At 39.5% G+C, this 14,221-nt stretch overlaps 1 protein-coding gene across 1 annotated transcript; it reads right to left on the minus strand.

The window, feature by feature from the left end:
- Window positions 1-305: 305 nt before the first annotated feature.
- cth (cystathionase (cystathionine gamma-lyase)) lies at window positions 306-11,725 on the minus strand. Its single transcript, XM_084548040.1, has 12 exons — window positions 11,034-11,725; window positions 9,318-9,399; window positions 9,095-9,190; window positions 8,892-9,001; window positions 8,482-8,616; window positions 8,299-8,356; window positions 7,651-7,728; window positions 7,132-7,284; window positions 6,247-6,368; window positions 5,648-5,700; window positions 4,018-4,156; window positions 306-1,260 (listed from the first exon to the last, which is right to left on the minus strand). The coding sequence occupies exons 1-12, from the start codon at window positions 11,217-11,219 to the stop codon at window positions 1,243-1,245; spliced, it is 1,230 nt and encodes a 409-aa protein (XP_084404166.1). The 5' UTR covers window positions 11,220-11,725; the 3' UTR covers window positions 306-1,242.
- Window positions 11,726-14,221: the final 2,496 nt, after the last annotated feature.

Genomic DNA, 14,221 nt, shown 5'->3' on the forward strand with positions numbered 1-14,221 from the left:
CTCAGAGATGTAAAATCCATTATATGGTAGTAGGTAAGAGAAAATTAAAGTTCTACTGAACCAAAACCTCAGAAATGATAAGTGGTCTACTGCAGGAGATACTTTCAGTTGCAAATGTTATTGATGGTGTGGTCATTAGGACTCATTTGATCCATCAGCTCAAAACTCAGTGTGCACCCACTCTTACCCTCTCTCCCTACCCATACTAAATTGAATGTGGCATAATGCTACGGTGTTGAACTCACAATTACACTGTCTGTGTTTGTGCAGCATTGCAGTTGAGAGGAAGTGAGAGATGCAGAGACTTATACTGCAAACTGATTTTAATGGATTTGTCGGTTACATTAATGACATTGATGAGCAGCAATATGATGAGACTACAGGATTCAGCCTCTGCACAGATAAAAAGAAAAGAAATAAAGAGAGACATGGCCTGGGAGAGATTTTGCTTTTTTGGTTAGCTAGCTTCAAGAACACATGAAGCGCTTTATCCAATATTATTCTAAGAAATATTCTTGTAACAACCTGCAGTTGCTACCATTAAAAAAAACTTCACCGTAGTCATTGCTGGGAAGTTCTGCTCCAAATAAGGCATGTGTGTACTTAAGCCCTCCCACACATATTGGCAAAAATCCTGATTAGTCTCAAACACGAGGAATCTCTTGTTTGCAATGTTTAATATCATGTTCTAGTCAAACAAAACTGGTATACAGTGTCTCTTGTGCTTCCAACTAAACTAATTTCTAATCATAATTTCAGATATTTGTTCTTCACGGTAGGAAGATTCTTTGAACATCTGTAAAGCTGACGCTTCAGATGTTTGGCAAGTAAAAGTCAGCATGAGCTCCACGTCTGGTCAGTTGTTCAAATATACTTGTTTCTGTTCTTGGAACAGTGGTATTGCTATGAGAACATCTGGAGACATCTGGTTTGGTTTGGTGTTTTTCCTGCAGAAACTCACTCCTTTAAAGTTTTGTACTCGTTAAAGTATTTCAAAAACCACAAACAAACATGTAAACAATGCAAAATCAGCATATGATAAAAAAAATCGCAACTGAGGTTCTATTAAAAAGATTCTCATGTAAGAATTGTGTTAATTATTCACGGACAGTATGCATTTTGTATAACTTTTTCAAGAACAAGTTGTTCCCTGAAAGGTGAATCTCGCTGAGCTGAGATGGTATGTTGATCTGCAGTGGTTCAAGGCTTCAAGTCTCTCCGCTTGTCGGCCCAGAAGGTATTTCACTTCTTCTTTGGATGCTGTTAAAGACAGCAAGAAAAGGAAAAAGCACGAGAGAAATCAATACTTTTCGTAGTCGTTTCAAGAAGCAGCAGAAGAGGCTACAGTTAATAGCAGGCTATGATATTTCCTGAAAAGATGCCTTTATTAGAGAGAGAAAAAAAAAGAAGCAGAATCATTCCTCTCCTCTTTGATAGTGAGCTGAAACGGGATGCCAAAAGGTTCTCATAAAGTCAAGAGCCTGCAGTGTATATAACGGAGGGTCCAGTGCAGAGGAAACCATTCAGTCATTCATTCATTCATTCATTCATGTAACCAAACCCTGTGTTTACAGCATTATAAATTTACCCACCTATTAGGTTGTACCAAATGATTAACCAAGAGCCCAGTTCGTTATTCAAAACCCACCCTTGAATGAGGATGCTTGACCGGATATTTAACCGCCTGCCCCAATCTGACCCACCGTCAGATCCAATTAAAAGCTTCTCCAGTCATAGGAGGCTTTTCCTGGGACCACAGACAGTCATTAGAGGTATTCGTCTCCATTTCATTTCCATTTGCTCCAGATGGGTAGCAGAGAGATTCAACGACATTATCTGAAAGCCAAGGAGGGGAGGTGCAGACCGCCATGCAGAACGTGGCCGGATGAAGGTGGAAAGAGGCGTTTTAGGACATTTAAATTCCTTGCTGATGCTAATGCAGTCAGCAGGTGTGAATTAGTAGTGAATCCCCAATCAGCATACGAAACCTCAGTTAATACAGATTTAACGTGACAGAGTTATAGCCAACGCTGGGCAAATTGATTCTAAATGAGCTGTTGAATCCAGTGGCTTCATCACATTCTTTTTTATGTCCTTGCTCTTAATGCGTCCGTGCATCTAAAATATACACCCATCTATGCTTATAAACCCTCCACAGTGATAATGTCTGTAATGAAACGTCAATCACCATGCCTGGGCAGATGGAGCAAGACAGAAGTGCATTTTTTCCACATCTCTTCCTCTGGTGTCGACAACAAAGGAAGAGAGATAAAAATGCAGATGTCTGGACAGATGTCTGGACAAATCCTGCCAGGTCTGAGAATTTACGATGCATAGCACTGCACAGAGGTGAGAAAAGCTGGGCAATGAACTTGAAAGTGAATTCTGAGAATGCTGCAGTATTTCTGATGAGCCATCTGTTGATGATCACGAGCAGAAATACTTCAAAAAAATTCCACAGCAGAAATACTGAGAACAACTAATAAATCAACTCCATATATTTTTAACTGAAGGCTGAGTATATAAACACACAAATTTAACTGGGCGAAAAATTAATAAACATGGGTTTGCTGAGCAAGTGAAAATTAAGGAATACCCCCAGACACAAAAACCTCTCGTTGCATGATGTGTCTGGTCATACAGCAGACAGACGGAGTTCATGGGCTACCACTGAACAACTAACTCAATCTTTGTCTGCAGTCCTTCCTGGGCTGCCTGTTCCTGAATGTTCCCAAGATGTTGCCAAATAATTAGGTAAAACAATTGGTGTGCGTTAAAAAAGTAAACAAGTGTCTGCTCGATTGCTCCCAGCTCTAAATGGAACTGGTTTCTTGCAAGTTACTCATAAGATCATTTGTTTTCATTTTTATTAAAGACCATGACTTATGCAGGATCAGGCACAACTCTGAGAGCAGATATAACCTGTATACCTGTAAAGTGCATGGAGCCACAGGTTTGTTTATCCTGTGATTAATTATTAGCAGGTCACGCATGTGCAGCCACTTCACAGTATTCAACCACAGACTGTAAATAAAGATGGATGGCTGAACAGCTCTTCAAAAGTGAAGCCAAAGCAAGTAGAGCTCCCCCTGGTGTCTGGCTGCAGTATAGGTCATAACCTCCACGTCCTCCATGTTAGTGGATGGGACTTGGGTCAAACTGAAACACTAAAATACATGTTTTTTTTTTCAAGGATAGTTTCTCTCATTTTAGGTAGTTAATATAATGCTGATGCATGTTCAAGTGTCATTTTTTTATTTGACGCTATAGCAACAGGATGTGATCTCATGATGACTACCAACCGGTCCGTAATATGGTCCCGTAGGACGATGAGAGTAGAAAAAATTAATTAATTAATAAATAAAAATAAATACAGTGTATAATCCAAGGAAATGTGGGTAGGTCACTGATAACGAGGTCCTGCATGGCTCCACTCTTGGACCATACCGCGCAGACTCTGGCTGAAAACTAGCAGTACTAGATGGCGTAGTATGTATCATAATAAGAAATTAAAAACATCCTGAAAGTGACACAGCTTGATCTGGATAGCCTTTTTTAGATGAAATGAATTGACTATATAAGAGAACGCTCCATTGTACTGAAGTCATTTTGTGTTCCACTATAGTCAGACATTTTTAACATTTACTAATTGTTGGAAAGCATAGTTGTCAAATATTTGTGGATGCACAAGAGATGTATGCTTCTCTTCTCTGGGACTGTGGTGGTGTTGCTTTAGCTATGACCCTTCTCCAGAAAACAGTGAACATAGAACTTATTTGTAGTAGAGATAAACCAAATGAATATGTAGTCATTGTCTGAGCCTCCCTTCTTTTTTACGTCAAAGTCAAAACTTCAGAAACTGAGTAGGTGTGTGAAGCAGAGGGGATAAAAGTTGATAACTTTTGACAGCTCTCAGCACTAAACGGGTGAGTCAGCAAGATTTCTAATCTCCTAAAAACGTTGGAATTATAAACCAAAGGGTTTCAGATGCTGCACAGCTGGATGTCTGATACTTACAGCAGCAGCCAGTGCCTGCTCCAGGTCTTCAATGATGTCGGCCTCATCCTCCAGTCCCACAGACAGTCGGATCAGTGTGTCACTGATGCCCAGCACGTTCCTCTCGTTTTCTGGCACTGATGCATGGGTCATAATTGCCCTAAATTATGATAGAGGACAGAATGAGCTATATACTGTACATCCTGTGGTTTGAATCGAGACTAGGGCAGAGACATAGACTTCATAATGGCAATAATGTGTCTTTATTAAAGTCATTTTGTGGGCCTCACAGGGGTCTCTTGGTGATCTCTGCTGCCCCCTTGTGTGTTTTTTTTTTTTTTTTTTTTTTTAAACACTGCCTGGTCAAAAAAAAAAAGAAAAAAAAAAAAAAAGTCACTCACTCCAATATTTGATTACAGCACGCATTCGCTGTGGCATTGTTTCGATAAGCTTCTGCAATGTCACAAAATTTATTTCCACCCAGTGTTTCATTAATTTTTCACCAAGTTGTATTGATGTATTGATGAGAGTCTGACCACTGTGCAAAGCCTTCTCCAGCACATCCCAAAGATTCTCAATGGGGTTAAGGTCTGGACTCTGTGGTGGCCAATCCATGTGTTAAAATGATGTCTCATGCTCCCTGAACCACTCTTTCACAATCTGAGCCCCATGAATCCTGGCATTGTCATCTTGGAATATGCCCGTGATGGAATAACCTGGTCATTCAGTATATTCAGGTAGTCAGCTGACCTCATTCTTTGGACACATAATGTTGCTGAACCTAGACCTGACCAACTGCAGCAACCCCAGATCATAGCACTGCCCCCACAGGCTTGTACAGTAGACACTAGACATGATGGGTGCATCACTTCATCTGCCTCTTTTCTTACCCTGATGTCCCCATCACTCTGGAACAGGGTAAATCTGGACTCATCAGACCACATGACCTTCTTCCATTGCTCCAGAGTCCAATCTTTATGCTCTAGCAAATTTAAGCCTTTCTTCCCGGTTAGCCTCACTGATTAGTGGTTTTCTTAAGGTTACACAGCTGTTCAGTCCCAATCCCTTGAGTTCCCTTCACATTGTACGTGTAGAAATGCTCTACAAATGCTCTTTCACTATTAAACATAGCCCTGAGTTCTACTGTTGTTTTTCTTCGATTTGATTTCACCAAATGTTTAAGTGATCGCCGATCACGATCAATCAGGATTTTTTTCCGACCACATTTCTTCCTGGAAGACAAGGATTCCCCACTATCCTTCCAGTTTTTAATAATGCGTTGGACAGTTCTTAACCCAGTTTTAGTAGTTTCTGTAATCTCCTTAGATGTTTTCTCTGCTTGATGCATGTCAATGATTTGACCCTTTTCAAATAGACTAACATCTTTACCATGACCACAGGATGTGTCTTTCAACATGGTTGACAATGAGAAGCTACTCATAGCATTGGTTTGGGTTAAATAACTTGTTGTCAGCTGAAAGATAATCACCACGCAGTAATTATCCAATAGGATAATTATCCTGTACCTATTTGCTTAGTTAAATCCGAGTTGCGACTTTTTGTTTTTGGCCAGGCAGTGTAAACTGCAGCTTAGGTTACACTAAATGTTTTTTAACACTGTTCAAAGTTAAAACTTTACAGAGATACTTACGGATGTTCAGCTAAACTTTCATAGCCACCCAGACTCTCAGCTACTGCAAACATCTAAAATAAAAAGACAACAGAGGAAACAGGTCACAAAATAGTGAAAGGACTTAAAGAACAAAGTTGCAAAAAGATAATAAGATAATAAATAACCATTCAGAAACCACTCCAGTCAAACAACATTCCAACACTGGATCATATTTGTCATATACAACAAAATATATACTTCTTCATGCGACATGTGCAACTTGAAAATGATTCTACAAGTGCCAACATGGAATAAAAGAAACGGTTTCCAATATAAACACATTTCATAATGTTTGCATGCACTCCTGCACATCTTTTGATGGTTTATAGCACAATTCCGTGTGTGAAATATGAACTATCATCTCAGCTCTGGTTATTTGAGCAGGCAGATTAAAATGCCTGCATCAGGAAGTAGTTGTGCTACTGAAGTGTTTTTTTCCGCCTAGGTGAGCCTTTTGAGACTGGTAATCTGACCCACTTTTTTTTTTTTTCATAATCCCCTCACACTTTGCAACATCTTCCACTTGTCAAACACAAAATCAAACAGACAAAATATAATAAAATTTACTGGCAAATTACTTTGAGGTTACTGAGGAAGGCGGTGGCATGCTCTAGTTTCCCCTTAATGTAGAAAGTGATCATCCCTGGACAGCCGGTACATTGTCTCTTCATAAGTTCATACTGAGGGTGAGACGGCAAGCCTACCATAGAGAGAGATGGAAACATGAAAAAACAGTCAGTAAAGTATTAATCCTTTAAACATAGGCAGTGCACACACTTTGCTCATTTGCATGGCTTAATTCTAGTTTCAAATATATTATCTATAGACTTTGATGTGTCTTTGAAACCATGGAGAAGCTCATATTTACTCCTTTAGTTTAGTGCTAATCAAATAGCTGCATATGTCACTGAAAGCCAAAAAAAACCAATGTCCACAAAATGCTTTTGTTTCGTGGCATACGGAGAGGCGTTAATTGGCATCTGGGAGCCAGTCGCATAATTAACAAACTTAGCATACCAAGATAAAAAGAGCGAAAGGTCTTCTTTCTGCATTTTGCTGGCTCGAACCTCAAGAATAAATTGGAGCAAAGAGTGCTGATTAATGCACTTTGATGGAGTTAACATGCTTGATATGTGATGATAACAAGCTCACAAGCCCTGTTTTCTTTCAAAAGAAATTAGGTAGTGGGCAATTTGTTGGAAAATTATGACATTTTATCAAATTGTAACATTTCAATTTATTCTTTTGGATGAGAATCTGTAAAAAAGGCAGCATGAAAATGTTGGCTTAAGGAAATGTAAAATGCAGTAAAGTGCAAAGCAACAACTGCAGGCTTTGTAACCTACTCTGGTATTCTTCCAAACATCATGTAACTACAGAGTCAAAATTATTATTTTGGCACTGTCTTGACAATACTTTAGTATGACAAGGGAGGTAAAAGGGATTCATTTCAACTGTGTTACCTGGGAAGATGACACGCTCCACCCTGGGATCGGCCTCCAAGAACTTGGCAGCAGCCATGGCGTTCTTAAAGTGGCGCTCCATCCGCAGGTGTAGTGTCTTCAGTCCACGGTTACACAGGTAGCAGTCAAAGGGAGACGGTACCCCACCCAGTGCTGCACCAATGCAAGATCACATAGAGAAAAAATAAAGAGGTTAAAAACAAGGCCTCCCAAAACTCCAGATCAGGCAAAGAACTGCATAAACCAACACTTCCTTCTAAAGAGGTTTTGAATTGTTTCAGAACTTTGGCCTCACAGGAGCATGTTTTGGTGTTTAATGAGTGAATGTAGGTCAGGGGCGAATAACCAAATCACCCAAATACTGAGCGTGGCAAAGAAGGACACTGAATAAAGACCTTAAATCACACTTTAATGCCATAAATGTTACAACTAGAGCAAATATTTCATAAATAAAAAAATCAAGACATCCAGCACTACTTCACTGTACAATACATTATACAGTAGAATCAGATGACTCACCATTTTGCAGAAACTTCAGTCGCTCGTGCAGATCATCCCTGTTCATCGAGACCAGACCCATCACCACGTCACTGTGACCTGCCAAATAAATAGTCCTGTTTAGTTTGTTTTAACTGGAAGATTATATAAATATGTTTCATCCGTATAACTGAACTGTCTATGTGTCTGCTTTTGTACTATACATATGGCATCACTTCAAGGAACAGGTAATGTTGCTTTATTCCAAGAATATAACAACCAAAATATTGCATTATTATTTTGTTGCAGTGCCTGACCATCTGCAATTCATATGTTTATCCATGTAGAACAGGCTCAAAATGTGGACTTTATGAATTGCAGACATGCAATAATTTATTTACCCCATATTAGTTTGTTGACATCTTGTTTTACCCAGTTACCTTTGCAGATGCTTATAAGATTAAATATTAGACTAGAATAGTCTCTCAAGTTCTATGGATGTTCGGAAATGTATACTTTTTAAATGTACTCTCTTTGTCTTTCCCCTTTGTCTCAATTTTGAACATCACCAGGCCACATTAAAGAAGTTTCCAACCTGTTACAACTCCAGGAAACGTCATCATTAAAGCAACTAACAACCTAATAAATGTTTATGTTAATAAAATTGTTAAATGTATATATAAAACCTACCATTCATGTATTTGGTGGCTGAATACATGCAGATGTCAGCGCCTAAAGCCAGGGGGCGCTGAGGAAGTACAAGACAAACACATGGGTTAATCATTCCACACAAACTAGAGTTTGATTGCAGGCAATTATTAAACGGCTGCTTCAGTATCAAAAGCGCATGAAATGCACGTCTGCCGGTCTCACCTGGAAGTAGGCTGACATGAAGGTGTTGTCCACGACCACCACAATGTCTTTGTTGTGCTCGTGGACCAGATCAGAACAGGTTTTGATGTCAACCACCTTCATCGTGGGATTGGTGGGTGTTTCAATCCACACCAGCTGCATGGACAAAGAGACGACGTCATTTCACTACACCAACATGCTTGGGAGGCGTGAGTCAGACATTTAAGACACTGAAGTGCTGACTCACAATGACTGCTCAGAGTTAACACAAAGAACACACCTAAATGACATTATGCTAGTAATGCCAGACTTTAGTGATGGGTTTTCATTGCACTAAAAATGATAAAGTCTATTGGAAAAGATGTCAAATAGCTTTGAAAAACAACTCAGTACTTGATTTTATTGTCTTATGATATTTTTCTTTGACTTACTTTAGTATTGGCCTTCAGTGCAGCCTTAAGCAGCTCTGGCTTTGTACAGTCAGCAAAAGACACCTCCAGACCAATCTGAGCAGCAATTCTTTGGAAGTAGCGGTTTGTGCCTGGCAGTTAAGATAGTGAAAAGTGGTTAACGGCACTTGACTAACTCACAATGTGGCTTTACAACTCAAGTCAGTAATCTAGCCATGTCTCACCTCCATACACATCATCCATGCAGACGATTCCATCACCTGCCTTCAGCATGTGAGTGATGGTCACAGTTGCGGCCAGTCCTGAGGCAAGAGAAAGGCCTGCAGAGGAAGAACCACAAAAATCCTTGAGGCTAAAATACTTGCCATTTTTGAAGCATCAAGCATGAAAATTGTGTCCTGGTGTTGTTGAAATATATCCTATCTTTATAGAATATGTCTTACTTACAGTACTTTGCTCCATCCAGAGCTGCAACCGCCTTCTCGAGACAGTTTCTGGTAGGGTTTCCACTTCGGCTGTATTCAAACCCCTACAGGAAGGAAATAGATTTGGTAGACAAGTTCCAGTACCAATACCAGTATCAAAAATGCCTCAAATGCTGGGTCGAACATCGGACAGCACACTAGTCTACGTACAGTACCAGTCCCATACAGTAATTGATGAATACAGCACAAGTAATTGGGAAGGCTTCTGTTTTAAACAGGAGAACTGCACCAGGAATACTGCAGTGTCCAATTTTTCCTTTTGTTTTTTTAATCTGGTTATCAGGTTGTCATTCATTATCTGCAAATTGCCTTTCAGAAAGGTTCAACAACACATCATGGAGTTATACAAGCCGACTTGTGAGAGAAACTTTAAAATGCAGCTAATAAGACCACAAAAATGTTTGTCTTGTCATGTGTATACATTCTATACGCAAGAGACTACATGTCTGTAGCACTAAATGTACTTGAATAGCTTTGAACAGAGTGTGTTGTGTAGTTTACTCGGTGTGAACAAGGCCATCTGTAATTACTCTGTTAATGTTATCTGTTCCAGACGATGGCCTGTTTCCTAGAAGCTCTAAGTTTGGTTTCTACTACTCATTTACTTGTTCAAAGACAAGAATTAGGTTGGTTGAGAAATGCATTAGGAAAACAACTTAAGGCCCTGGACTTTTCACACTCCCTGTCTCTCAGTGGTTTATTAAGGTAGATAAATTAAACGAGTTCTAGTTTGACAAGTTCCCTCTTATTTGTTTCCCATCAGACCAAAGAGCTGCCAGTCTTTTTGAAGGATCAATTAGGTCCTGTGAAAGAAATGTCTACTCCATGTAAAAACTGGAGTTGTAGCGGGAGTTCTGGGACATGCTGTCACAATGAGATCTGATTTATGTATTTCTTTCTAATGGACTAATTTAATAGATACAATCATTTTTGCTGTTAATGGTATACATATGTCTCAAGGTTAGTCTTAAAACTCTGAAACATGATGACCTCTGATCTTTGTAACTCATTATATGTTATGTACTGTGTGTGCCAGACTTAATAATCATTGACAGATAAACCATCTTAACTACTGAGAGAATATGACAGTTAGGGTAAACAAAATCGATACATTTCTCACACAGGCTGTTTTTTGTCCCAGACATGGCCTCAGGGTCACTGCCACATTGCGGGAGGAAATCTAAAGATGGTTTAACTATTGACACAAACGTGGTCATTTGTGTGGAATTCATCTGGAGGTACATGTTCTTTGACACATGCACAGTCAGGCACGCATGAACACCTATTATTTTCTTTATGTGCATATTCACATATAAATGTGGGTATCTATGCAATGCCAGTAACATGATTGTATACATTGTATACTTACAGATTTGTATAGATCTAAAATATGGTATTCATAGTTATGATTACTAAGAAATAAAACAAGGATGTCCAGCACCACATTACTAACAATAAAATATATATAAATATGCAAATAAAAACAACCTATATAGTACTGATAGCGCTAGAGATGTATTTTAAATAAATTCAAAAAGTTTTAGGATGGCGGTTGTTTCTATGTTTGTTTAAACTAAGAAAAAACATCTGCTTTCTAGCGCACGTCAGTCATCGTGTATGACTAAAAGGGTTTGTCCCTAAGCCAGCCTTAAATTACCATTCATCTCGGGACACTTACGGCGTGGTTTCCTGGTCCGTTCTGCTTGAATGTGGTAGAGAGAGATATCGGCGGCACCACAGCCATTGACTTCCATTGCTCCGGCTCCTGACCGACGTGTATGGCCTCTGTGGCGAAGGATTTAAAGGCAGTGCTAAAGCCGGCGAACACGTCGCTCTGCTCGCCTTGTTTAAGCGTTGGATCCATGGCAATGCGCTCCTCCAAATGACAGCCAAAAAGAGGACCGAGGGTGAGATTACGTTACCTCAGCATAGTAAAAGGAAGAGCCATCTGGGCCGGGAGCTGCGCTTGTCCCCCTCAGCCAATCAGCGCTCATCAACACGCAGAAGACGTCGCCGATTGGCTGTTGAGCAGGGGGCGTCTTGCCCATGTGACCATGCACGTTGTTCGCGTTCTTATGTTCTGTGTTTGACGTACCGATGACTGATGCAACGTTTCCTGTTGTTTAAATCAGGGAGGGTGCTCTTTCTGTATTTTCAAATACATATTTACTTCACCAAGTAATGTTCACACAGTTTAACGGTCACATTTTAAACCGAAACCGTCTTATACTGAAATTCATACGGGTTTCTAATTGCATAAAGTAGCAAAAATAACAAAATAGGAAGGAAAAAATGTCATCTTCTTTGTATACACTCAATGCAATACTCAGACTACTTAGCCACTCCGCCATAACAGCTGGAATAGCTGTGCCATGGTACACTGAAGCAGTTGCATGATTTTATTCTTCGTTGGAAACACAACAGAGACGTTTTTCTGTGTTTCCATTCTTGATCCATAGGGGGAGAAAGTGCTCTTTTATGACACATGAATAGAGGCATCAGAAGTCTGATTGCCCTTATTCTCTGTTAAACATGATAATGCTGATGCTCCATCATTTTGTCTAACATGTGTCAAATGGTGACAGCATCAAGGACATATTGAGTGGATGATATATAAACAATTCCATGTGAGCACTCTTTTTCAGATCTAGGAAAAAAGGTTTCAAGAGAAATCGCATTAATTGTTAAGACATTGAAAAACTTAAGGTTTGGTTCTCTTTGCTATACCTTGACATCAGAGGACATCATACCATATCAGACCTTTAATCTTCTTTTTTATATGTGTTGAAAAGAAAAGAAATTGTGTGAGTGATTCAATGATAATAGTTACAACATTGTGCATAGTATGATATGGTGCAATAAACTATACAGCACAATGTTTATGGTGGCCAAAAGTAGATGCCAAGTAAATCCACTTCAGTCTTATTGAAGTAGGTTTAAATACATACAATATAGAGCTCCGGGCATCACGTGACTTTGTTATGTTGACACCACCATATTGGCAGGAAAACGTTGGAGGAATCCCACCACTCTGTTTTCTCGTGCCTGCAGGTTTTAGTTCATGCAGCTTGAATATTTCTGTTGTTAAAGCAAAACAGACTTGGAACTCAGATTCACTTGAGCTAATGGGATTTGTAATGAAAAATACAATAATAAAATGAAGGCAAAATGGAACAATCATCACTAGCTGTCTCAGACTTTTGGACCCCAGTGTAGACAATGAGAATGACAATATTCGTTAACAATCATTTTTGCTGTGACTGAAACGAGACGTTGACGAGCTAAAACTTAAATCTAATACGAGATGGTATTCAAACTATAAAGTTCAATTAGTCTCAGCTACGTACTGCATGAAGTTATTGCTTTCTGACTTTTTATTGACATATTTAGAGAGTAATACGTTTTGCATTAAAGTTTAATGTAGCCTAATCTAATCTTGACTTGATTAATAAGTAGTATACTACTTATATATATATATATATATATATATACACACACACACTACCAGTCAAAAGTTTTAGAACACCGTAATTTTCTTTAAAGTCGTGCAAGTCCAATGAATAGCTTGAAATGCTATAAAGGTAAGTACTGAACAGCCAGAGGTTAAAAGAAAAAGGTTTGGTTACCCAAAACTGAAAAATAATGTACATTTCAGAATTATACAAAAAGGCCTCTTTCAGGGAACACGAAGTGGGTTAACAATTTAAAGCTGTTCTGCAGCAATGAAGGTTGAATCAGCCTTGAAAGCTGGTGCTACTAATTCCTACAGGTGTTCCAACTTTAAATCATTACTTACAAAGGAAATTGCAAAGAAGGTCAAAGTGTCAGTGAGGACAGTTTTCTTCACCATCAAAAGGCACTCAGAAACTGGGGGAAACTCTGTTTCTTTGGGTCTGGCAGACCCAAAGCCACAACTGAATCAGCGGACAAGTTTCTGAGAGTTAACAGCTTGCGTGATAGGTGGCTCACAGAACAGCTTCAAGCATAGCTTAATAGTGGTCGTAGTAAGCAAGTCTCAGTTTCAACTGTGAAAAGAAGACTTTGAGCTGCAGGTTTGACAGGACGAGTTGCAGCAAGAAATCCATTGCTAAGATGTCAGAATAAGACAAAGAGGCTCGCCTGGGCCATGAAACACCACCATTGGACTACTGAAGACTGGAAGAAGGTATTATGGACTGATAATAAAATTCAAAATTTCAAATCTTCCGTTCATCACGCAGGATCTTTGTACGCCGTCGAGTAGGCGGGAGGATGGTTCCACAGTGTGTGACATCAACTGTCAAACGTGGAGGAGGAAGTGCGATGGTCTGGGGCTGTTTTGCTGGATCCAGGGTCGGTGACTTGTACAGAGTGAGAGGCACCCTGAACCAAAACAGCTACCACAGCATTCTGAAGCGCCATGCAATACCCTCTGGTATGCGCCTAGTTGGTCAGAGGTTCATCCTACAGCAAGATAATGACCCAAAACACAAGTCCAAGCTATGCCAGAGCTACCTCAGGAAAAAAGAACAAGATGGTAAGATGGCCAGCACAGTCTCCAGACTTAAACCCCATCGAGCTGGTTTGGTATGAATTGGACAGAAGAGTGAAAGCCAAGCAACCTACAAGTGCCACACATTTATGGGAACTTCTGCAACAGACTTGGGAAGAACTTTCTGAAGAATATTTGATTTCTATTGTAGAAAGAATGCCACGAGTGTGTTCAGCTGTTATATCTGCCAAAGGTGGCTACTTTGATGAGTCAAAAGTTTAGAATACATTTTAGTCTATAAATTGATTCCATGATTTCTTTTTCAACTCAAATTGCTTATTTGTTCTATGCTTTCATTTCAGAGTGCAATGAGACACTAAACTGAATAATTTTCA

The sequence above is a fragment of the Chelon labrosus genome, assembly GCF_963514085.1.
Source record: "Chelon labrosus genome assembly, chromosome: 7".
NCBI lineage: Eukaryota > Metazoa > Chordata > Actinopteri > Mugiliformes > Mugilidae > Chelon > Chelon labrosus.

What these genes read in the sequence shown, in the direction of transcription:
- cth (XM_084548040.1), bottom strand. Translation starts at nt 11,219, where the DNA reads ATGGATCCAACGCTTAAACAAGGCGAGCAGAGCGACGTGTTCGCCGGC. An exon ending in TCTGGATGGAGCAAAGTACT is followed by an intron (nt 9,191 to 9,317) that starts GTAAGTAAGACA and finishes CTTCCTCTGCAG; the next exon opens with GCCTTTCTCTTGCCTCAGGA. An exon ending in GAAAGTTTAGCTGAACATCC is followed by an intron (nt 4,157 to 5,647) that starts GTAAGTATCTCT and finishes ATCATAATTTAG; the next exon opens with GGCAATTATGACCCATGCAT.